This window comes from Astatotilapia calliptera, unplaced genomic scaffold (assembly GCF_964374335.1).
Source record: "Astatotilapia calliptera unplaced genomic scaffold, fAstCal68.1 SCAFFOLD_28, whole genome shotgun sequence".
Lineage (NCBI taxonomy): Eukaryota > Metazoa > Chordata > Actinopteri > Cichliformes > Cichlidae > Astatotilapia > Astatotilapia calliptera.
Window position 1 is genome coordinate 1 of NW_027653678.1, and position 22,500 is coordinate 22,500.

A 22,500-nucleotide genomic window follows, 5' to 3' on the forward strand; every position below is an offset into this window, starting at 1 on the left:
GATCAAGATCTCCCACTGGGAGGGTTCTAAGACTCTTCACAAAGTTGACCATCATACCATTGATGAGTTCAATGGTTTCTGTGAGAAAATATCCCGGGGACTGACAGGCTTTGTCCACCTTAACAAGGGATCTGGGAATTGCAACAACATGCAATTTATAACCTTCGTCCAGCTCAATAAGGTCGATGCCTCGAACCTTGTGTAGCACTTCCAGGCCTTGAATGGAAAACTTGGTGAGATCCAAATGTTTCTTGATTAAATGCCAAGAATTGCGCAGTTGTTGGATCCGGTACAGAGAAAGGTTGAACTTTGAAAACAACAGCTTCAACCTTTCCAGGAATTTCAGTTCGATAACGATGCCATCGAAATCAAACTGAGCATCTAGTTGCTCATGAGCATTGTCAATAGTACTGGCCTGCAGAGGAATGAGGATCTCTGGGTCAGTAAGGAAATCTGAAACACTGGAGGAACTCAAAAATGCTGTGGCCAAACCATCCATGTTCTCCCTAGCAACATCCTCCATGGCTGGTGGAATCTGGTAAGTAAAAAGAAAAAAATTGGGTAAGTACACACAATAAAATCAGGTAACACACACACAGCAGGTAAGTGCATACACACACACACACACACACACACACACACACACACAAACAGCAGGTAAGTGCACTGTGTTGTGGTTTGCAGTGTTTTGTGTTGTTTTCACTTTAAATTTGTAAAAGGAAAAAGCTGAAAATTTAAATAGTTAAAAGTTTAATTGTGAATAGTTGATTTTTTTTTATATGATTTGTTTATTACATTTTATGTAGAGTGAATAAATAAGAGTATATTTACGGTGGCCCCTAGAGACAAAGCACATACAAACTTCAAATCACGTACGAACGCTGAAGCATGTACAAACTCCAAAACACGTAAAAACTCCAAAACACGTGAAAACACGTAAAAACTCAAAACACGTACAAAAGACAACAGAAGTTGAATAAATAAGAGTATATTTACGGTGGCCCCTAGAGACAAAGCACATACAAACTTCAAATCACGTACGAACGCTGAAGCATGTACAAACTCCAAAACACGTAAAAACTCCAAAACACGTACAAAAGACAACAGAAGTTGAATAAATAAGAGTATATTTACGGTGGCCCCTAGAGACAAAGCACATACAAACTTCAAATCACGTACGAACGCTGAAGCATGTACAAACTCCAAAACACGTAAAAACTCCAAAACACGTGAAAACACGTAAAAACTCAGAAGCACATAAAAACTCAAAACACGTACAAAAGACAACAGAAGTTGAATAAATAAGAGTATATTTACGGTGGCCCCTAGAGACAAAGCACATACAAACTTCAAATCACGTACGAACGCTGAAGCATGTACAAACTCCAAAACACGTAAAAACTCCAAAACACGTACAAAAGACAACAGAAGTTGAATAAATAAGAGTATATTTACGGTGGCCCCTAGAGACAAAGCACATACAAACTTCAAATCACGTACGAACGCTGAAGCATGTACAAACTCCAAAACACGTGAAAACACGTAAAAACTCAGAAGCAGGTAAAAACTCAGAAGGACATAAAAACTCAAAACACGTACAAAAGACAACAGAAGTGCTCCAGGATAGCCGGAAAACCCATCACTAACACACACACAGCAGGTAAGTGCACGCACACACACACACACACACACACACACACCAAAAATTACTGAACTTACCTTAAGGTCCAAAGAAGATAAATCCCCAATGAAGAGAGCTGTTGATGGTCTGAATGTTAGGTCCAAAATGAGTGAACTGAGAGGTGTTGCCCTTTTATAGGTGGTGTTTCTCAATGTAGAAATAAGTTTTGAGGTTTACTTCTTTTTTCAAAAAGTTATTGACAAGAAGAACTTTAATGTCTAAAATTACACAAACACGAAATTTGTCTGTGGGACCATTTTTGGTCATTTGCATTTTTCAATTCCAAGTAGGGTTGCCAACTCCCTGAAAAATAAATAAGGGACACCTCGTGGCCCAATTGTCTTCACCCTTCCCTGTGTGGTGAATTTTTTTAGCTCTTTTTTTGTGTGTGACATTATTTTTTTAACCATTTGACTTGAAGTTCATTTAAGTAGATGCATATTCTTTGTGATATGAACACATGGGAAACAAATGATAATTTATCCATTTATTTTTAACGCAAAATGATAACATTAACACAATAAAATAGGTATCTTTCCTAAACGAAAGACTGGTACGCTTCACTTTTTGTGCAAAATGACAAAATTAACACAAAGAACTCTGTCCTGCTTAAACTAAAATTATATAAATTAATAGAAAACAATAGAAAGAAAAACATTATTGTAACAGTGCACATTTAGTGCAATTAGAAAAGTGCAAAAAAAAAAGTCTGTGGAACACCTGTAAACACAACATTTGTGCCTCAAAGGCCTTGACTGTAGCTGAAAGTTGAAGTAAAAAAAACCCAACAAACTCATGAACTCAAGCTCAATGCTACATTATGTGGAAACAGACTACTTTTTCCATTTGTGTTTTTTTTTTAGCTCTTGCTGCAGTTAGGAGTTGTTTGTCGTTCAGGATTGCAGAGTAAAACTCTGAGCAAGACATGGGATGCTGAGTACAAAGGATACAACAGCCTGCATATTGGGGAGGTCAGCTGCCTGAAGAATTTCCATCCACTTCTCTGCTGTTCCCTTGGACTGCCACTTTTCCTTCTCCTGATGTTCTATGAAGCGCATTGAGGCGACTTTTGTTGTGATTTGGCGCTATATAAATAAAATTGAATTGAATTGAATTGAATTGAATTCTTTGGTGAGGTGCTTCAGGAGGCTGGTTGCAGTGACACACTCTTCATAAAGCTCAGCCATAGAGATGTTTAACCTGCCAATAGAGATGAGAAGTTGACATAAATCCTAAGTGGTACATAGAACATTTACAGTGGTAAATAAATGGAAAAAATGTATTGTATATGTTTATAACGTTGTATAGCATTTAAACAATACAATAAGTATAGTTTATTTATTATGTATTTATCCATCATTATATTAAGTATATGAACTCCTTGAATTTGTAAAACAGTGTATAAAAGATTGCATGCGTGTGTATATACACTACAAACAAAGTTAATGATTATGGTTTTATTTATATATGTTATCTATCAATTGTATTTGTTTATTTTTAACCATCAATACTATTAAAACATGGTTTATCATTTCACTGGCAAATGTTTTCTTCTTACCTGCCAGCCAGGTCAAGTCAAGTCGGCGTTATTGTCACTTCAACCATATACAGTTTAACAGTACACAGTGAGGCTAAACAAGGTGAAGCCGTTCAATGATCTTCTCCATGTCATCAAAGGAAATCTTCACAGATGCTAGAGAGATGGGCTGCCGGTGGAAATACCAGTTTTCTTCTGAAAAGTCAAACCGCTTCCGGACATAACTGATGGCAGTGTCTAGGAAGGCTGTAAACTCCTGCCTGGCACCATCAGCATCAGATGGCGAGAGACGCTGGAGCTTTTGTCTTGTTAGGTACCCGTAGAACCCATTATCTCTTCTCTGAAAAAGTCTTTTCAGGAAACACTCCATGATGGAATAGAGGTCAACAGACGTGGTTACATTCTTCTCCAGTTTTTTCACCACTTCTTCAAACAGACACATGACATTATTACAGAAGAGGAGGTAGACTTCCACAATGTCTGCCTCTCCCTCAACTACAGCAGCATCTTCTGTCAACTTCAGCAATTCCTTCAGGTGCCTTGGACATTCCTCACCAATGCTGATGAGATATGACTTCAGTGGGTCCCAGTTCTGCAGCAGGCGGGTGATTGCAGGGTTGAGTGACAGCCATCTCGTCACAACATGGCGCAGGATATCATGGAATTCAATGTCACAAAATTCACAGAACTCTTTCAGGGACTCTCTCCTTTTGGCAGAGGTGGAAAAGAAGCTGTATATCTTGAGGACAATATTTTCCACATCAACAGAGAGCTTGTCCAGGACTTTTTTCACAGTGTTATTAATAATATGTGCATGGCAGTTGCCACGAAGGATCTCACTGTTGGTCTCTTTGAATTTTGTGAGGACTGAGTTGTGGATGCCATAATTTGCATTGTCAGCACTGAATGCAGAAACCTGATCTAAGGATAGCCCCACGTTTTCAAGAGAGCTTTGTATTATTTTTACTATTCCCTCTGCAGACTCATCTGGATTTTTACAAAATCCAATATCTTGTTGACAACTACAGCCTCTGGTGTAAAAAACTGCAAGGCCAAGGGGAAACATCTTCCGATTTCCCTTATTTGAAGCATCAGTGTGAAGAGAGAATGGTGAAGTTGCACCACTGTTCTATTTTTTGATCACCTCTTCTATTGCCTTTGGTGACACAACATCTGTGACAACTGCTTCAGCTTTCGTCCTCCCAAAGGACATCTTTTTGGCAATACTGGAGTCATTCAGCGTTCGTACATTCAGTTTGAGTGCACAGTCACCCGAGTTATAACTTAAACCGTGCTTTACAGTGTGGTAGACATGGGTCACCTCTGCAGCAGTCACCTATAAAATAGAAATATATATATATATTACAGTATATCTGTATAGTTTGTGTAGTTTATCAACTGACTTTAAAATATAAATTACGCATGCAACTTGTAAGAAATGGGTATGGTCATATATATGTATGTTTTCAATATAATGTGTATTCTTTATATATATTCAATTCAGTAGTATTTTATTAATCCCAGAGGGAAATTAGGTGTTGTTGCAGCTCAGACTAATCAAGTCTTCAAAGAGTTGTTGAAGACCACAATCACTGTGGGAAGGAAGGATCTCTGCCTTGCCTTGAAACTGAAGTCTCTTCTGTGTCAACTTATTCAGGCTTTGTGGCTTCAGTTGAGGTATTATTTCAGCTTTTCTAATGCTAATCAGCTGCTCCCGTTTGTAAACCCGCTTGTTCCCATGATTACGCATCATAACTCATAATCATTATTCATCTGTGTATTACTTTTATGTATTAGTCACCTATTCGTTGTAATCATCTATCCTTGCAGTTGTTTATTACACAAAACAAATTATATTATCAAATTTTGGCCCATTGAAATCCATTATAAACGCTATTTTTCACTGCCCAACCATTACCATTAATTTAAAAGTGATCTTTTCACGTTCACTGACGATTTGAGGTAGGGGCCTTAGAGTTGTGATTTTTTTATTAGTCCACCAGGTGGCGCCCTGTTTCTTCTCTTTTTCATTTTTGAGCATTGAACAAACTCAAGCCAAAAATTCAGGTTTTGAGCATGTCTTTCTGCTTTAAAAAGTGGGAAAAAAGAGTGGTGTTGTGTGTCACTATCGATGACCTTCATATTTTTAAACAATATAAAGGTCTTTATGCCTAAAAAAAAGAAAAAAAATACACAAACACACTTTCAATCTTAAAATGTATTCAAAAGCTTTCAAAAGTATTTTCTCTCAGACAGCCACACTGCAATACAAACAAATTAAATATAAAAGCATGGACCAAAAGCAAAATAGATTTTATTTTTACCTTCAAAATAATTTTTAAAATGCAGCTGCGTTGAATGACCTATGACCCGGAAGTAGTCGTTGATAGAAAGCTGAGCTAAACTGCTTTGGAAATAGACGTGCATTGAGCAGAAAATGGAGCTTCTGTCATCTCACACTGTCAATCGATCATGTAGAGACACCAATTATCTGCAAATTGTGAGCGAAGCGGAGATCGATGGGAACAGCCATTGGATGATAATACCTTTGCTCCTGAAGCGGCATATACAGGGCTGGACTCAGCGTGCGTGAAATTGTGCACAGTGAACATTCCGCTAACGCTTTCGGAGGTAAGTGCTCATCCATAAGCATTCTTACATTACCACTGAATTAGAGGGTTACGACAAAAGTAATGTTTTTAATAATGTTTTTAAATCTTAAGGCTGTCGCCTTAAGATTGACGTCACGACGACTTCCTTTCAGTCTATGTTGTTTACCTTTTTCTCGATAAGTTTTATGTCACCAAGGGCCTGTTCTTCGTACCGCGCTAAGTAAGTTAGCTGGATTAGATTGTTGACGATTTCGCGTGATCCTGGATCGTTCGGTTCCCCGAAGCCCATCCGGGACTTGCTGTCATAGCAACAGAGCCGTAAGCGTAAACCTGCTCGGGAGCAGGCTTACTTTATGTAAACAGGATTAGATCGCGGCCACGCAGGTATGTCCGCGTCATTCATACGAAAGCAACAGCGATATTCCACCACTGTTTCACCATAAATAAATAACATCAATGTAACTAAAGATAATGCAGCACTTGATCCTTTTATTGATGTCACACAGATACATACAGGTCATTCCCTAAAAAAGGGAAATGTACTATTAACATTCTATTACATGTATGTGATTATTACAGATGTAATTCATATTTCAGAGTAGTAATTGTAAATTACTTCGTGTAATCAAGATGAGAGACCACGGCTATAAAAGCGAAGGTGGATTTGGGAAGTCTGTCGCAGCCATGTCCTGTCCGTTTACGCGAGCAACCCATTGCGGAAGGTGCAAGATTGATAAGGAGAGTCCTCAGAATTCAGCGTATATTGCGGGACAGACAGGATCCTTTAGCTCAGCGCGACAGTGTGCTCATAGAGAGATATCGATTTTCCCGTGAGGGTATTATTCACTTAACCAACTTGTTGACGAGGGGGTGCAGGACCACCACCTGTCTTTTTTTTTGCTCTGCCCTTTTCTTGGTTGCTGTTATGAACAAACAAACAGAGTATTCCAGGGTCTCTTTCCAAGAGACTAAAAGCAATATAAGTGATAAATATTACCATTCTGTAGAATATTCTTATATTTCACTTTTACTTGTTCCCATGTTCTAGTGGGTCCTGTTGTGGCTCTAATGTGAAAGGGGATATAATATAACATATTATAATATAATATAATGTAATATAATATTGGATAATATGGTGTGATATGATAAATCTACCCTACCGCCTACTGGTGTTGGCCAGAGGGGCCGATGGCGCAATATGGCAGCCTGGCTTCTGTCAGTCTGCCCCAGGGCAGCTGTGGCTACAACCGTAGCTGCCTCCACCAGTGTGTGAATGTGAGAGTGAATGAATAGTGGCATTGTAAAGCGCTTTGGGTGCCTTGAAAAGCGCTATATAAATCCACTCCATTATTATTGTTATTATTGAATTACTTACGAGTTTGATTTGTCAGCAACTTTCTGCCAGCCCTCTCTCCTTGCTTTTGCAGCCTTTGCAGTGTTCCCTTGCGTTTTAATTAAACTCTGAAACTCCTGAAATCCCTCACTCAAGAGTTCTTGCTCTGCTGCCGAAAAATACCGAGCGCGCTCCTTCGACATTTTCGCCGACCAATCAAAGGGTTGCCGATCAATGTTTCTACTATCGATGCGTAGCCCCTGTTGGGCCACCCAGTGATCTCACATTACTTCATCCAGCTATACTAATCGTCAACAACAGGTGTGTTCGGGGAACCGGAATAGCGAGCTCAGAGTTAGCGCGATGATTTGGTCTTGGATGTTTCATTTAATCTTGGATGTAGTAAGCGACGTACGAAGCACAGGGCCCAAGTCCCTTAGTTTTATAGTAAACGAGAGCAGATCGCTTCTAAACGTCGGTGATAAGGTTGCACATGTAATCTTGGACACTTATAAACCCGACCGAGCCTGCCCGCCTGCTGTTGTTACCCGCGGACAATGCGCTTATGGTAAATGGTAAATGGCCTGCATTTGTATAGCGCTTTTCCAGTCCATAGGACCCCAAAGCGCTTTACACAACATTCAGTCATTCAGTCATAATAATCTAATTATCCACAACTCTTGCACTTAATCTATAATAAAATGATGACAGAAAAATTTTATAGCCCTGCCTTTAGTAGCCTCACACAGCTCCTACTGTTTCCTCCTCATGTCCTTACCAGCCATGTCTGGACAATGTTATATCATGAGTAATATTATTTTTTAAAAATCCATCTAAATAAAACACACACATGCACACACAGTGACATTTTAGACCTTCTTCAGAATACTGTATATACTATGGGCATCACTGTGCTGATCCAGAATCCTTACATATTTATTTATTACTAGAGCTACAATAATAAAGCAATGAGGAGGGGGAAGTAATAAATATGAAATAATGTCATTATGATGATTCCATTTGTTTCACTATCCACTCTGTGGAGGGGGAAAGCTTATTACATGTTTAAACTGTAGAGATACAATAATTTTACTGCTGTAAAATCCAAATGTTGTCGTATTTAAAATATAAATCTAATATAATCTGCTTCTTAATGTATGTTCTTTAAAATGCAGCTTTTTAAAAAAATATATTATAATTATAATAATGCATAATTAAGTGAACATCCATATTAGATCGTTTTTTAGTGAAATATAATCCCTCCAGAAAGGCAGGAAAAGCCCGAAAACTTACTTTAAAACTAAATATGTTCCCTAAAACGGGGACAAAGCTACAGACCCATGACAGCCTTGCACAGGTAGCCAGCAGCTGTGACCAGCACTACCTGTGCAGTTAATACAAGGACAGGTAATGTTTGTCGCGCTGTTGCACACACAGCACGCTCATTTGTTTCAGTTCGTCAGTTGCAACAAGACAACTTACCAACGTGTACGTAATAAGCCAATACTCCTGGGTGCTACACACTACAGTGTACGCTGTACACCTACTTACTGGTTTTTGTCGCATCAGTCTGTGTCTCTGAGTTAACTTGTGTTTCTCCTACAGCTCCGGACCGCTAAAAATGCGCGTGCTATTTGTGAGCTCGTTCCCGGCTTGTAACCAGCGCGTTCTGCCGTCAAGGGCGATCATTGGTTAAATGTGATCATCTGACTGATGCAAGCCAGATTACTAGTTAAATATTATTGTTGAGGGGCACAGACAGGACTCCGCACACACGCACACACACACAAAAAAAAATAATTTTTTTTAAAAGTTGCCTCAACAAAAGGCCACTTTGGGCACCCATCAGGAAAGGGGCGGGTGCTCAAGCCCGTCTAGCCCCCCCCCCCCCCCCCCCCCCCACGTGCCTGCTTCTGTCTGTGTTTGTGACAGAGAGAGAGAGAGAGAGAGAGAGTGACACTTGCTGTGTATTTAAGAAACAAACGCTCAAACAAACGAAAGAGAATGACAGACGCAGAAGGCGATTGTACTGTTTGTGGCAACAGACTACTCTTTTCTCCCCTTGTACAGTGCCTCCTGAAGTCGTGTGTGTCGACCTGAGCAGAGTGTGCCTGAAAGACTGCACACCACAGGAATGTGAGGAAGAAGCTTCCAGAGCCATTGCTTCACAGAAGCTGTTTTCTAATGAAGGTAGAGTCTGGAACTTCTCAGAGCTCCAGGAGTACTGCAAGGATGAAGAATCTTGCATTAAACTCTGCACTCGCCTTCAAACACGTGGATTTATCATCACGAACAGTCCCCAAGCGTTTTCGACAGTTGTGCCAACAGCGAGGTATGATGACCTTATTGCCACTTCCACATATTGGATGACACATACAAACTTTCAATAATGTCTTACCTCTGTCACATTTGCAATAGGTCTGATAAGAAGGAAATTCTTGCCGTGGCCAAGAAGGATATTGAATATTTCCACGCAAGACTTTCAGGCGGTGATTGCATCCCCACATATGCAATGACTACCTTCAGACAGTACTGCGAGGCCATCCTGATTTTACAACATGGACTGACAGGAAATGCTGTTCAAGAACTTTGTGTAAGTGCGCCACCAACAACCAAAGTGCACGATAAGTGAAATGACAGCTGATGTAAGTCTGTATTTCTTTAAGCTCCAACACCTTTTTTTTACATACACAGGTAGAGGACTGGATGGCGCGGAAAGCAGTAGCTGATGGTGTTGAGCTGAGTGGTAACTTGAAGATAACCAGCCAGGAAGAACAAGTAAGTCATTCATTCTCAGCAGCGACTCTCTTCTTGCTCTATAGGCACCTTGTGAATTGATTTTATGAGATATTTAACATTGATTCCTTTTTTTCTCTGCAGTTGTTGGACTGCTATTTTAGGAACATCCGTCCAGTGTCCTTGCAAAATCAAATTGCTGGCAGCGATGACAGGGGCAAGTTCTTCCTAGGAGAATGTGGGGTCCCACTGTCCAACCCATCATTAGATGTAAAACGCCTGAAAGCGAGGTGAGTGCTTGACCTAACTGGATCAATAGCATATTAAGAAAGATTTGTTTCTTTGATCTGACAGAGAAACCCTAACCCTGGACTCATAACAGTCAGCCACATATGTTGCTGTATGTCAGAGATGTTCGCCCCTTGTATTTTGGTTTTTTCATCTCTCTTGGCTCTAATTAATTTGCATGCATTAAAAACCACAGATACCTGAGCACTGAACCTGGGGATGCTATGGCTGAGTCAGCATCAAGCTCAGTAGAAGCCTCTTCTGTTGCATTGCTTTGTTTGTTTTGTATGTATTTCAGAATGAAAATACTTTTACCCACCTCAGCCTGCACGTGTGCAGATGGCTTTGGACAAGGAGAAATGGCACACCAACAAGCCCACTGTCAATGCCATCTTGCAGGCCTGGGTTGCTCCGCAGCCCAGTATACAAGACAACCAGTCCCTCATGACACTTAAAAAGTTAACGGCTACAACAACGGGGAATAATTGTTTAAAAAGAAGCCATGCGTTGGATCCGATTCCTCCCACCCAAATGTTATTTAGGTGAAAATAAAACTGCCACCGGACACGTTTGCTTGAGGAATCCATCAGACCAGACCACCTCCATTTTATGAACCCACAGAACCCTCCCCATCCATCTCTCCCCTCCTCACCCCTCCTCCTCTCCCATCCTCTGTGTGGAAAAAACCATGTTTCAGAACTGTCGGATGTTTATGGACGGGGAATCCAAAGAGTTGCCTTGGTATGTGCAAATACCTTTTACGTAGCCCATCTCAAATTACGTTAAAAAAAATAAAGAAGGCAATTTCAGAATACCTGTCTCCAGCTATCCCTCCTAGGTCAACAAAGGCACCCATCTTCCACCATGAGCAACAGGAAGGCCTAACCCAGAAGAAGCCTAACATGAAAAAACAACATGATCTGTTACCTTGTACAGACTGGTGGAGATCGGAGATTTTAACGAGGAGTGGCCAGAGACAAACGGTATGTAAAATCCACCCTGAATGAAAGAGCTGAACCTCGGAGGAATAGAGTACAATCGGATGATCCACACTTTTTTTATTAAAGTTTGCAAAATTTACAGACTTATTAAAGCGGTTGATCATCAGAAAAATGTTTCAGAAGACCGTTATCATCAATCTCTGAATAAAAATAACCACAAACTTAGTAACTTTGATTAAACCAGCTATCTCAATAGAAGGACACAGACTCTAATTGAGGAGATGCTAAAAACTCAGCTCAGAGATCAATTTTTATCCTTCATGACTATTATAACCAAAGCATAGAGTATGAGTTTAAAATTTGTTTTCAGTTTTCTAGAGAGGCCCCTTTGAGATGGCAGCATCCTGGGAGAAACGGAACCTGGGCCGCCGTCTCCAGCCCGAGTCGTTGGACCAGAACCAGGCGGTGGTTATAGCCGAGCTAGCAGACTGGAATCCAGCTACCACACCAGCAGTGACACACCCAGTAAACCAGAACAACAGCCACAGGTGAGCAGGGAAACGACACAGCTGAATAACCGTGTCAACCCCTCACTGAAACAATACAGCTTTGAGTTACACTCACAAACCTACACAGATTGAAACCTTGTGTGCAGACCTGCCTCCAAACAAGAATAACAGAGGACTCCTCCTCTTATTGTCTTCCATCCTCACCAGAACGACAGGTCTGCACTCCAACGAGAGACCCCAACACACAGAGGAAACTGCAGGACTGGAATCTTCATGTGAAGAAAATATCTGTGATCATCGGTGACTCCTATGTGCACAGACTCCTCCGTCCTATAAAGCAGAGGGGTACAGATCGACAGATTTCCATGAGCGAAATGTTGCCACCCGGTGAGGCCCAGTTGGAGAAAGCACCCTGTGGAAAATCTGGTTTTATAACTTTGGACTGAATACCAGTGATGGAGCTGAAAATGGGACTAAAGGCAGAGCAGTCAGCAATCTTTCTAAGGCCCTTATCTGTAAAGAACAAGCCACAATGTTGGATCTTAACAACTTTATTACAGGTTTAGATGAACAGATTCCTGCACTTCCTACTGTGATATTCGGCACAGAAGGACAACATTCACTCGACTAGTAGAGCAGCAATGTGTATGTTAGAACAGTGGAACCAGTGTGTAAATGAGCCATCCCCATAAGCCTTGGAAAAGTGGGAGGAGTGATTCACCTTTCTTAAGTTCCAATGCTCAGTAGGTCCTTTGGACAGAAATAAGTTCTTCTTCTTTCAATAATTGTTTATTCTGTTCATTATAGAATCAGCTATGCTCCAGTGGTCAGGAGAAGCTTCTGCTATATGAAGCTGTTACAGTGCTTTTTGTTACACTGAACGAGAGTAGTTTTTCTTGTTGCTTGTTTGATCTACTTCCATTTAAAAGATTATAATTACTGAAGTGAATGTGTTTTCAGATAGTTTACAGTGCCACTGAAGCTCCACTCAACCAAGTGTGCCTCAACAGTCTGAAATGAAAAGATTTTTCTTGCTTTTTTATAAAACAATATAATATAAAATAATATAATATAATATAAAACAATAATTTTGGATGTTTCTTTCGGCTCTTGAGGTGCCCTCATTGAGTGGGGTTTGCCCAGTATCCTCGAGGGTATGTGAGGAGCCTTCCATAGTTGGGTTGTTTGGTTTTTACCCCAGCAGCCATTCATCTCCATCTCAACAGTTCATGACCAACATGCCGTGGCTGCCCCCTGTACCTGTTGAGTACCTGTACCCTCATCCACTGGAGCCTGGACCTCCAGCTGATTGCAGCCACTTCAGTGCAAGGAGGAGATGCTTGCTTTTTGTGTGACTGTCTGTCACCCTTCCCTTTCTACCCTAACCCATTTTCCACTCCAGCTTCTACCCGACCCGGTTCAGACCCCTCCTCAGTCAGGGAGGGGTCTGAACAGACTGTCGCAGGATTCTCATTAATACAGGAAAGAAGGGATTTGAAGACGAGATGAGGACTTTTAGCAATTCCCTCCCCCAACCAAATCCTAACCTTAACCCACCATCCAGTCCTGTGCCCCTTCTCTCCTCATACCGGTACCCACAGTTCAGACCCCACCTCAGGCCCCTTACTGCCTGAGGAGGGGTCTGAAGTATTTTCCAGCCTTATAAAGAAAGGGAAGGCTGAAGTGGCAGACTGTCATGCAAAAAGCGAGCATCTCCTCCTTGCACTGCTTACAGTCAAATGACAAAATATATGAACTCTTTTTAAACAGGAAAAAGGAAGAAATTGTACACCAGAGGGGGCAAGAAGGAGAAAACTTGAATATAAACTCAAAAGAAAAACCGCTGTTCCTTCCCTCCCCCAGAAGGCAGTAGAATATCATCATGTTAAATGTTAAATGCCACTTTGGGGGGGGGGGGGGGTAAAATTACTTGACAAATATGTTTCTCTTTTTTGTTATTTCGTCCCTCTTTGTTACAGCTACAGGAGGACAATAAACAGAAGAAGGAGAGCGGCACCAAAGAGGCGAAAAAACGAAAGAGCGCACCACCTCCTCCCCCAGAAGGCAATAGAATATCATCATGTTAAATGCCACTTTTTTTTTGGGGGGGGGGGGGGGGGGCTTTTTTTCCCATTCAGATTGCATGGTTTAACATGCTATGCTTTGTTGAAGTTCTTTGTGTTTCAATAAACTCCCTGTATTTACACAGTACTGCATTGACTTATATTTTCCCAGTAACAGCGGATTACCATGGAGCGTACAGTTTTCAGTTGAGGTTGTAGAAGTCTGGCAAAGCAAAAATAAAAATAATAATAAAAAAAGCTGTTTAGATCCACAGCTCAAAAAACTCCTACGAGGGCAGGAGGATGCCACCTTTACACAACATGACAGTCAACCTCTACCACGGACGCGGAGTCAGGACCCGCTGTTCACTTTCAGTCCAAAAGTCTGGAACAGCAAAATCAGTGACTTCAACTTGGTGGGGAAAATGTGTCACGGTCCCCGTGTCTCTCTGGTTCGCTCACGCTGGCTACAGGTTTTGTTGTTCTTGTTGTTCGTTTTTGTTTTCTTTGTCTCTCCTCCTCCTCTCTGCCTGGGTGGAGATCCTTACGGGCTCTCGCTCTTGGCCCACGCACCTGTGTGATTGTGTCCACCTGCTGCTGATCTGGCTGATTTCCCCAGCTAATATTCAAGGAAGTGGCACAGAGCAGCTCACCGCTGGAACGTTGAACCTCCTGAGTTCGTTCATTATGAGAAGTGTTTGTAAAATTTGCCACAGACGTCCATGTGATCAACAACAGACACACGTGATTCCCCTTCGTGGTCTAAACCAATCAGTAAATGTCCGTGGTCCAGCTGGAAGTGGAGGTGGATATAGACAGGTGAGTAGCTTGAATGAAGCGATATCGATTCATTAAATCCTGAATTGAATGAATATAAATGTGTTTTACCAGAAACGCCAGAATCTCAGGTTAAAGCTCACAAAACTATTTCAACAACAACCAGCAAATGAGAGCAGGAAACGCATTCCACACGAAGACGTAAACAGAGCGGACCGACGCATCAGAATTAGCTTAGTCGGCGTGGGGGCTAATATCATCCTTAATTCCTTCTTACTTTTGCTGTTTTGCTTCCAACACGATAAAACCCACAGTTCACGCACAGCGAGCTGTGCGTGAACTGTGAGAGAAACTTCAAGAAAAGTTTCCCATCTCAAACATGTGTTTTCTGCATTACTCATTCGCTTATTACCCATCAGTCTACCGTTGTTTACAGCGCTGGCGGCCGCTGTCTTTTCTTTCCTTTGTACTTAAATGACGTCGGATAATAAAGCTTAATTTCTGCTGTTTAATACTGAAGAAATGTAAACTTTTTCAAATTAGGTATAATTGCAGAATATTTTTAAGGTTATCTGCTATAAAATCCATGCCAGGAAAATCTCCTTTATGTTTTTTATTTTATTTTATTCTCAGTTACTTTGACACAACGGCATGTGCTGTGATGGTCACATCTCTGATAAAGTTTAGTGTCAGTACTGATAAATGATCAGAATTATAAGATCTCTCACTTTCTGAGTAAAAATTGCACCGAATCGGAATCAAGTGGATTATAGAAATCAGTGATGATACACAGGCCTTGTGAATATCCTAGGACCGACAGAAGTGGATATAACTGACCGTGGGCAATGAGAAAAGATGAAAAGAACGATTGATAACTTTTTTGTCAAGTTAAGGCCTGATCGATCTGAAATTCATAGCCAGTGCTCTGACAGGGAGCCATCAATCTTTGAACGCTGATTTGGGTGCGCCCAACTTTTTTTAATAGTGTGCATAAGAAAAAGCCAGAAGAGGGAGCACCTCTGATTCAATCCCAGTTGCAAAGCAGCTGACCAGCTTCTCTGTGTGTGTATGTGTCTCTCTCTCTTTTACACAAAAAACACATGTCAATGCGCTTGCAAAAACTTTAATATGCAAAGCACAGGACGTCCCGGCTGGTCGCCCTCCGGTGGACCACAGATGCAATTGCAGCAGAGGGAGCCCCTCTTGTTAAATCCCAGTTGCACTGCAGACCTCACTGTGTGTGTGTGTGTGTGTGTGTGTGTGTGTGTGTGTGTGTGTGTGTGTGTGTGTGTTGACAGAGACAGAGAGAGAGGGAGAGATACAAAGGAATGTAATTCAAATTTTGCACTTCAGACCTTACTGAGTGTGTGTGTGTGTGTGTGACAGAGAGAGAGAGAGAGACAGAGAGAGAGACACTTGCTGTGGATTTAAAAATTTTAAAAAACACACAGAAAACCCAAAGAGAAAAAGAGGCACACAAGTCGATTTGTACCGCATTGAGTTGCAAAGCAGCTGACCAGCTTGTGTGTGTGTGTGTGTGTGTGTGTGTGTGTTGACAGAGAGAGAGAGAGACAGAGTGAGAGAGAGGGAGAGATACAAAGGAATGTAATTCAAATTTTGCACTTCAGACCTTACTGTGTGTGTGTGTGTGTGTGTGTGTGTGTGTGTGTGTGTGTGTGTGTGACAGACAGACAGACAGAGAGGGAGATTCAAAGCATCAGGACCAGGAGATGACACAGTGCTCCAAAGGCCTGGTTCTGCTGCCTCCTCCTCCACCCACCTGCTGCAGAGGCTTCTGTGAAGGGAAACTGCTACATGTTATGTCACCAATCCCTGCCATGCTGCGTGTCTAACGACCCGGCAGGGCCTGCTGAGTACAGTGGTGGTGGACCCAGGCCCTCTGCACCTTCCTTTCTCCGATTGGGACCGTTTTGTCCCATCCTTTTTGGTCCGATTCGCCATATCTCCAGAACCGAAGAAGCCATCGGCGTGGCCTCTTCGCCACAGCGTCCGGCACCCACCAAAACCCCCACCTAGACACCAACCTAACCCCTAATTATTGCTAGTTATTTTAATTTTTACCTGTCGTCTTGTGTTCCAGTTGGTCGCAGCAGCAGTGTGTTACCAGTCGCCAATACTCTCCTCTTTAGTTTGAGAAGTCTACTTTTGTATTAACTATGCTTTTCCAAAAACGTCTATCTTTGTGTACACGTTGAATGAATGTTAATGGGAGACCAGTTCTTTGGGGGGTTTTTTTGGGGTTTTTTTGTGGACAATCCTTGTCAGTGTTGGAGGAGGACTGTGAAGGACGACCGTTTTGCTCTCCCTGACATTTCGTATTAATGCTGGTCAAGAACAAAAATGAGAATGACACTGCTGGAAGTTATCACATCACTATAGTTTCTTTTAATAAGCACTTTTTAAAACTTTATATATTTATAATGCAAGGTAGCTAATGAGTAGACATACTGAGTTTGTGGGTCTCGTCTTTATGACATGTTTTAAAAAAAAAAAAAAAGAGAGAGAGAAAAAGATTTCTCTCACAAATGTTTACAAAAATAACATATATTATTTTCATCTCAACAATGATTTTTTTAACAGAACATGATGTCAAAAACAGAATTATCAGATATATTTACAAAGCGAACATTTATTGTTTGATTACAAGAATTACGTTTTCAAAGCAAACAAGGTAAAATTAACAATTTTGGAAACATGTTTACAACCGTAACATGGCATCACACTCGTGTAACATGGGAAAAAAATCAAAACTTAGTTTAAAAAAAAAAGACAATAAGTTTTTCATCACACCATAACTTGAAAAAGCACTGGATTGGTGAATTCTGTAACACCAATTCTTTATTTGTCCAACTTTGACACCGAGTGCAGTCTTTTGCCTGCAACTTTTGTTTTTTTGTTTTTTTTTTCTCCATACAGGTGACCCAGGAGTTCTTTTTTTTTTTCTCTCTCTCTTCCCCCCCCCCCTTCTCACCGTCTCTTCTCCCCTTTGGTTCTCTTTCTTTCTCTCCCCCTCTTTCTCTCATTCATTCCCCCTGTCCTATTTATTAAAAAAAAAAAAAAAAAAAAAAAATGACAAAGGATGAACTGAAGCTCTGCCATCACGTAATGTCGCATACTGCTGTTTCTGATGTCATTTAAAAAAAAAAAAAAGACAAGCCTGCAGCCTTGCAATCCCGCACATACTGTGCATATGCATTCTTTACCCTGACTGAAGGGTCCGTGTTCACAAAGCCTATCTCTATGTCTGACCAACGCCTGCTGACATTGGCAGGGATGAACACTGCGCTTGTGCTCACAACCTGAGGCTCTTCATCCTCCAGCAGGACGGGAAGTTCCACGTGATCAAGCTCCAGTTGCAGTGTTGGAGGCTTCTTTTTTGGATGCACTGGCTGGATCACCATACGATATGGGATGTCGTAGTACAGTTTGTACAGGGTGAATCCAAACGTACGCTGACATGGAGATGTAGACAGAATCTTACATTTCTGAAGGTCCGCTTGACTGACCTTTAGCTCGAGTAGCAGATCCTTGATTTTCTCAAAAGATACGAAATCCCGGTTCATCAGGAGGCCAACTGAACTCACCAGAACGAGAATTTTCTTCTGAGTTTCAGGATCGATCTGTTTTGGAAGCCTTTTCAGTACATCGACCAACCATGGCATGCCATGTTCCTTGTATCTGTCAAGATTCCGGGCATAGCAAAGCGAACGTCGCTCCATCTCCATTGAAATATCTCCAACCATGGCTGATGACTGTGCCTCCACTGAAGGCTGTTGGTCATCGTTGTGGACTTCAACAAAATCAACGAAGTTCCAAGTTGCCTTACGGGTTCCCCGGAGATCACGAAATTTCAAGTCGGGGAACCACCTGATCTTCATTTCAACGAAGCCAGCCTTCAGGCATTCTTGAACATCTTTGCCACAATCTTCAATGAGCACCCTGGCCCTGGAGAAGGTAGGTGTGTGTGTGTGTGTGTGTGTGTGACAGAGAGAGAGAGAGAGTGACACTTGCTGTGTATTTAAGAAACAAACGCTCAAAGAAACCAAACAGAATGACACAGGCAGAAAGACACTGTTTTATTTTGGTAACCAATGATGCATTTCTTCTCCGCTTGTACAGTGCACCCTGAAGCCGTGTGTGGACCAGGAGATCAGCAGAACAGGAACCACAGAGCGTCAGCGGCAGACATCCAAGCTGCACAGGGCACACGCAGCACCAGGCAGAATTAATGACGTCCCTGATCCACAGCTCAAGCCCAGCCACCCGCTGCCTCCTCGCCGCCTCCTCCTGGGACCTTCAAGGACCACCCACCAGCCACTGGTACACATTCCAATCTTACACAATGGCCCCAGCATCACAGGGCATCTCCTGACATTAAAATCTATCCTGATTTCTGTTGTTTTTCCCTCATCTCTGAGCCGCTGAGTGTGAGTGTGTGTGTGTGTGTGTGTGTGTGTGTGTGTGTGTGTGTGTGTGTGTGTGTGTGTGTGTTGACAGAGAGAGAGAGAGAGAGACAGAGAGAGAGAGAGAGAGAGAGAGGGAGAGATACAAAGGAATGTAATTCAAATTTTGCACTTCAGACCTTACAGTGTGTGTGTGTGTGTGTGTGTTGACAGAGAGAGAGAGAGAGAGAGAGAGAGGGAGAGATACAAAGGAATGTAATTCAAATTTTGCACTTCAGACCTTACAGTGTGTGTGTGTGTGTGTGTGTGTGTGTGTCTGTCTTTTACACAAAAAATGCACTTGCAACAACTTTAATATGGAATGTACTGGACTTCCCAGCTAGGCGCCCTCCTGTGGACGACAGGTGCAATTGATTGTCAAAAGCAGATATCTAACAGCTTCTGACACTTTGTACCGCATTGAGCCAGCAGAGGGAGCCCCCCTGGTTCAATCCCAGTTGCACAGCAGTTGTGACCAGCTTCTGTCTGTGTGCTTTGGTGTGTGTGAGTGTGTGTGTGTGTGTGTGTTGACAGAGAGAGAGAGAGACAGAGAGAGAGAGAGACAGAGAGAGAGAGAGAGAGAGAGAGAGAGAGGGAGAGATACAAAGGAATGTAATTCAAATTTTGCACTTCAGACCTTACAGTGTGTGTGTGTGTGTGTGTGTGTGTGTGTGTTGACAGAGAGAGAGAGAGGGAGAGATACAAAGGAATGTAATTCAAATTTTGCACTTCAGACCTTACAGTGTGTGTGTGTGTGTGTGTGTGTGTGTGTGTTGACAGAGAGAGAGAGAGGGAGAGATACAAAGGAATGTAATTCAAATTTTGCACTTCAGACCTTACAGTGTGTGTGTGTGTGTGTGTGTGTGTGTGTGTGTGTGTGTGTTGACAGAGAGAGAGAGAGAGAGAGAGAGAGGGAGAGATACAAAGGAATGTAATTCAAATTTTGCACTTCAGACCTTACTGTGTGTGTGTGTGTGTGTGTGTGTGTGTGTGTGTGTGTGTGTGTGTGTGTGTGTGTGTGTGTGTGTGTGTCTGTCTTTTACACAAAAAATGCACTTGCAACAACTTTAATATGGAATGTACTGGACTTCCCAGCTAGGCGCCCTCCTGTGGACGACAGGTGCAATCCCAGTTGCACAGCACTTGACCAGCTTCTGTGTGTGTGTGTGTGACAGACAGACAGACAGACAGACAGACAGACAGAGAGGGAGATTCAAAGCATCAGGACCAGGAGATGACACAGTGCTCCAAAGGCCTGGTTCTGCTGCCTCCTCCTCCACCCACCTGCTGCAGACGCTTCTGTGAAGGGAAACTGCTACATGTTATGTCACCGATCCCTGCCATGCTGCGTGTCTAACGACCCGGCAGGGCCTGCTGAGTACAGTGGTGGTGGAATCGGCCCGATCGGACACTCCTATCTGCCACTTTGACCTTTTTATTCCGTCAAATTTGGACCCATTTACACCAAGTCCAGAACCGTTGGTGCTATCGACATGGGGTCTTCACCAGCGCGTGCGGAGCGGCAGAAAATCCCCACGTAGACACCACTTTCATCCCTCTACGACACTTACTTTCCCAGTTATTCCATTTTATTCCGTCAAGCTCTGGCTAAATCCCCTTAACCTAACCAACCCTAATCATACCTGCATTTGTCCACTGGAGGGAGACAAAAACACCAAGCTCTGAGATTCAAATTTTGAACTGCAGACCTCACAGTGTCTGTGTGTGTGTGTGTGTGTGCGCTTTGGTGTGTTTGCTTTGGTGTGTGTGTGTGTGTGTGTGTGTGTGTGTGTGTGTGTGTGTGTGTGACAGAGAGAGAGAGTGACACTTGCTGTGTATTTAAGAAACAAACGCTCAAAGAAACCAAACAGAATGACACAGGCAGAAAGACACTGTTTTATTTTGGTAACCAATGATGCATTTCTTCTTCCCTTGTACAGTGCACCCTGAAGCCGTGTGTGGACCAGGAGATCAGCAGAACAGGAACCACAGAGCGTCAGCGGCAGACATCCAAGCTGCACAGGGCACACGCAGCACCAGGCAGAATTAATGACGTCCCTGATCCACAGCTCAAGCCCAGCCACCCGCTGCCTCCTCGCCGCCTCCTCCCGGGACCTTCAAGGACCACCCACCAGCCACTGGTACACATTCCAATCTTACACAATGGCCCCAGCATCACAGGGCATCTCCTGACATTAAAATCTATCCTGATTTCTGTTGTTTTTCCCTCATCTCTGAGCCGCTGAGTGTGAGTGTGTGTGTGTGTGTGTGTGTGTGTGTGTGTGTGTCTCTCTCTCTTTTACACAAAAAACACATGTCAGTTGTTAAGGAAAATGTTATAAAACACTTCTTCAGTAAAGACTCAGAGAAGAGAAACACACAGAACTTCTTGCTAGCAAGGGCAGCCTCCACTCTAAGAGACTCCAGTGAGAGAACTGCCCCGGTCTTTATTTTATACTCCATTGAGCGTGTGTGTGTGTGTGTGTGTGTGTGTGTGTGTGTGTGTGTGTGTCTCTTTTACACAAAAAATACATGTGAGTGCACTTGCAACAACTTTTAATATGCAATGTACAGGACTTGCTTGCTAGGCGCCATCCTGTGGACCAAACATGCAATTGAAAGATGTTATTTTCGCCGGTATAACACCTTCTGACACTTTGTACCGCATTGAGCCAGCAGAGGGAGCACCTCTTGTTCAATCCCAGTGGCACAGCAGCTGCTCTGCTTCTGTGTGTGTGTGTGTGTGTGTGTGTGTGTGTGTGTGTGTGACAGAGAGACAGACAGAGAGAGAGAGAGAGAGACACTTGCTGTGTATTTAAAAAACAAGCGCTCAAACAAACCAAAGAGAACGACAGAGGCAGAAAGACACTGTTTTTTTTGTGGTAACCCATGAGGTCTTGCTATCGAATTGTACAGTGCATCCTGAAGCAAGGCCGAGCAGATGACATAGTGCTCCACAGGCCTGCTTCTGGTGCCTGCTCCTGTACCAACCTGCTGCAGAGGCTTCTGTGAAGGGAAACTGCTACATGTTATGTCACCAATCCCTGCCATGCTGCGTGTCTAACGACCCGGCAGGGCCTGCTGAGTACAGTGGTGGTGGACCCAGGCCCTCTGCACCTTCCTTTCTCCGACTGGGACCCTTTTGTCCCATCCTTTTTGGTCCGATTCGCCATATCTCCAGAACCGAAGAAGCCATCGGCGTGGCTTCTTCGCCACAGCGTCCGGCACCCACCAAAACCCCCACCTAGACACCAACATCAGCCCTCTACACCTCTTACTTTTTCAGTTATTCCACTTTTGTCCCATCCTCTCCTGGCTTTTTCCCCATAACCTATCATTTAAGCCTCATCATACCTGCCGTGGGCCACTGGAGGGAGACAAATCACCATGCACTAAAATTCAAATTTTGCACTGCAAACCTCACAGTGTCTGTGTCTGTGTGTGTGTGTGTGTGTGTGTGTGTGCGTGTGTGTGTGTGCGTGTGTGTGTGTGCGTGTGTGTGTGTGTGTGACAGAGAGACAGACAGAGAGAGAGAGAGAGAGACACTTGCTGTGTATTTA

General features: G+C 42.7%; 2 protein-coding genes and 1 long non-coding RNA gene across 3 annotated transcripts in view; 2 read left to right on the forward strand and 1 right to left on the reverse strand.

Moving 5' to 3' along the window:
* Window positions 1-2,518: 2,518 nt before the first annotated feature.
* On the reverse strand, window positions 2,519-7,542 carry LOC145425105 (uncharacterized). Its single transcript, XM_080298018.1, has 3 exons — window positions 5,997-7,542; window positions 3,240-4,554; window positions 2,519-2,881 (listed from the first exon to the last, which is right to left on the reverse strand). Exon 2 carries the CDS (start codon window positions 4,282-4,284, stop codon window positions 3,313-3,315), a length of 972 nt encoding a protein of 323 aa, XP_080154144.1. The 5' UTR covers window positions 4,285-4,554; window positions 5,997-7,542; the 3' UTR covers window positions 2,519-2,881; window positions 3,240-3,312.
* Window positions 7,543-9,233: 1,691 nt separating this feature from the next.
* On the forward strand, window positions 9,234-17,575 carry LOC145425107 (uncharacterized). The gene is made up of 8 exons (XM_080298019.1): window positions 9,234-9,495; window positions 9,582-9,756; window positions 9,858-9,941; window positions 10,044-10,189; window positions 10,384-11,170; window positions 11,499-11,676; window positions 11,845-14,519; window positions 17,415-17,575. The coding sequence occupies exons 2-5, from the start codon at window positions 9,676-9,678 to the stop codon at window positions 10,640-10,642; spliced, it is 570 nt and encodes a 189-aa protein (XP_080154145.1). The 5' UTR covers window positions 9,234-9,495; window positions 9,582-9,675; the 3' UTR covers window positions 10,643-11,170; window positions 11,499-11,676; window positions 11,845-14,519; window positions 17,415-17,575.
* A 2,757-nt stretch (window positions 17,576-20,332) lies between these two features.
* LOC145425108 (uncharacterized) overlaps window positions 20,333-22,500 on the forward strand; it is a 3,680-nt gene continuing 1,512 nt past the window's right edge. Inside the window, exon 1 of the long non-coding RNA XR_013905773.1 lies at window positions 20,333-21,081. This is a non-coding gene — a long non-coding RNA (uncharacterized LOC145425108). The remainder of the gene's footprint in view (window positions 21,082-22,500) is intronic.

What these genes read in the sequence shown, in the direction of transcription:
- LOC145425107 (XM_080298019.1), top strand. Translation starts at nt 9,676, where the DNA reads ATGACTACCTTCAGACAGTACTGCGAGGCCATCCTGATTTTACAACAT. An exon ending in TAACCAGCCAGGAAGAACAA is followed by an intron (nt 9,942 to 10,043) that starts GTAAGTCATTCA and finishes TTTTCTCTGCAG; the next exon opens with TTGTTGGACTGCTATTTTAG. An exon ending in GTAAAACGCCTGAAAGCGAG is followed by an intron (nt 10,190 to 10,383) that starts GTGAGTGCTTGA and finishes TAAAAACCACAG; the next exon opens with ATACCTGAGCACTGAACCTG.
- LOC145425105 (XM_080298018.1), bottom strand. Translation starts at nt 4,284, where the DNA reads ATGTTTCCCCTTGGCCTTGCAGTTTTTTACACCAGAGGCTGTAGTTGT.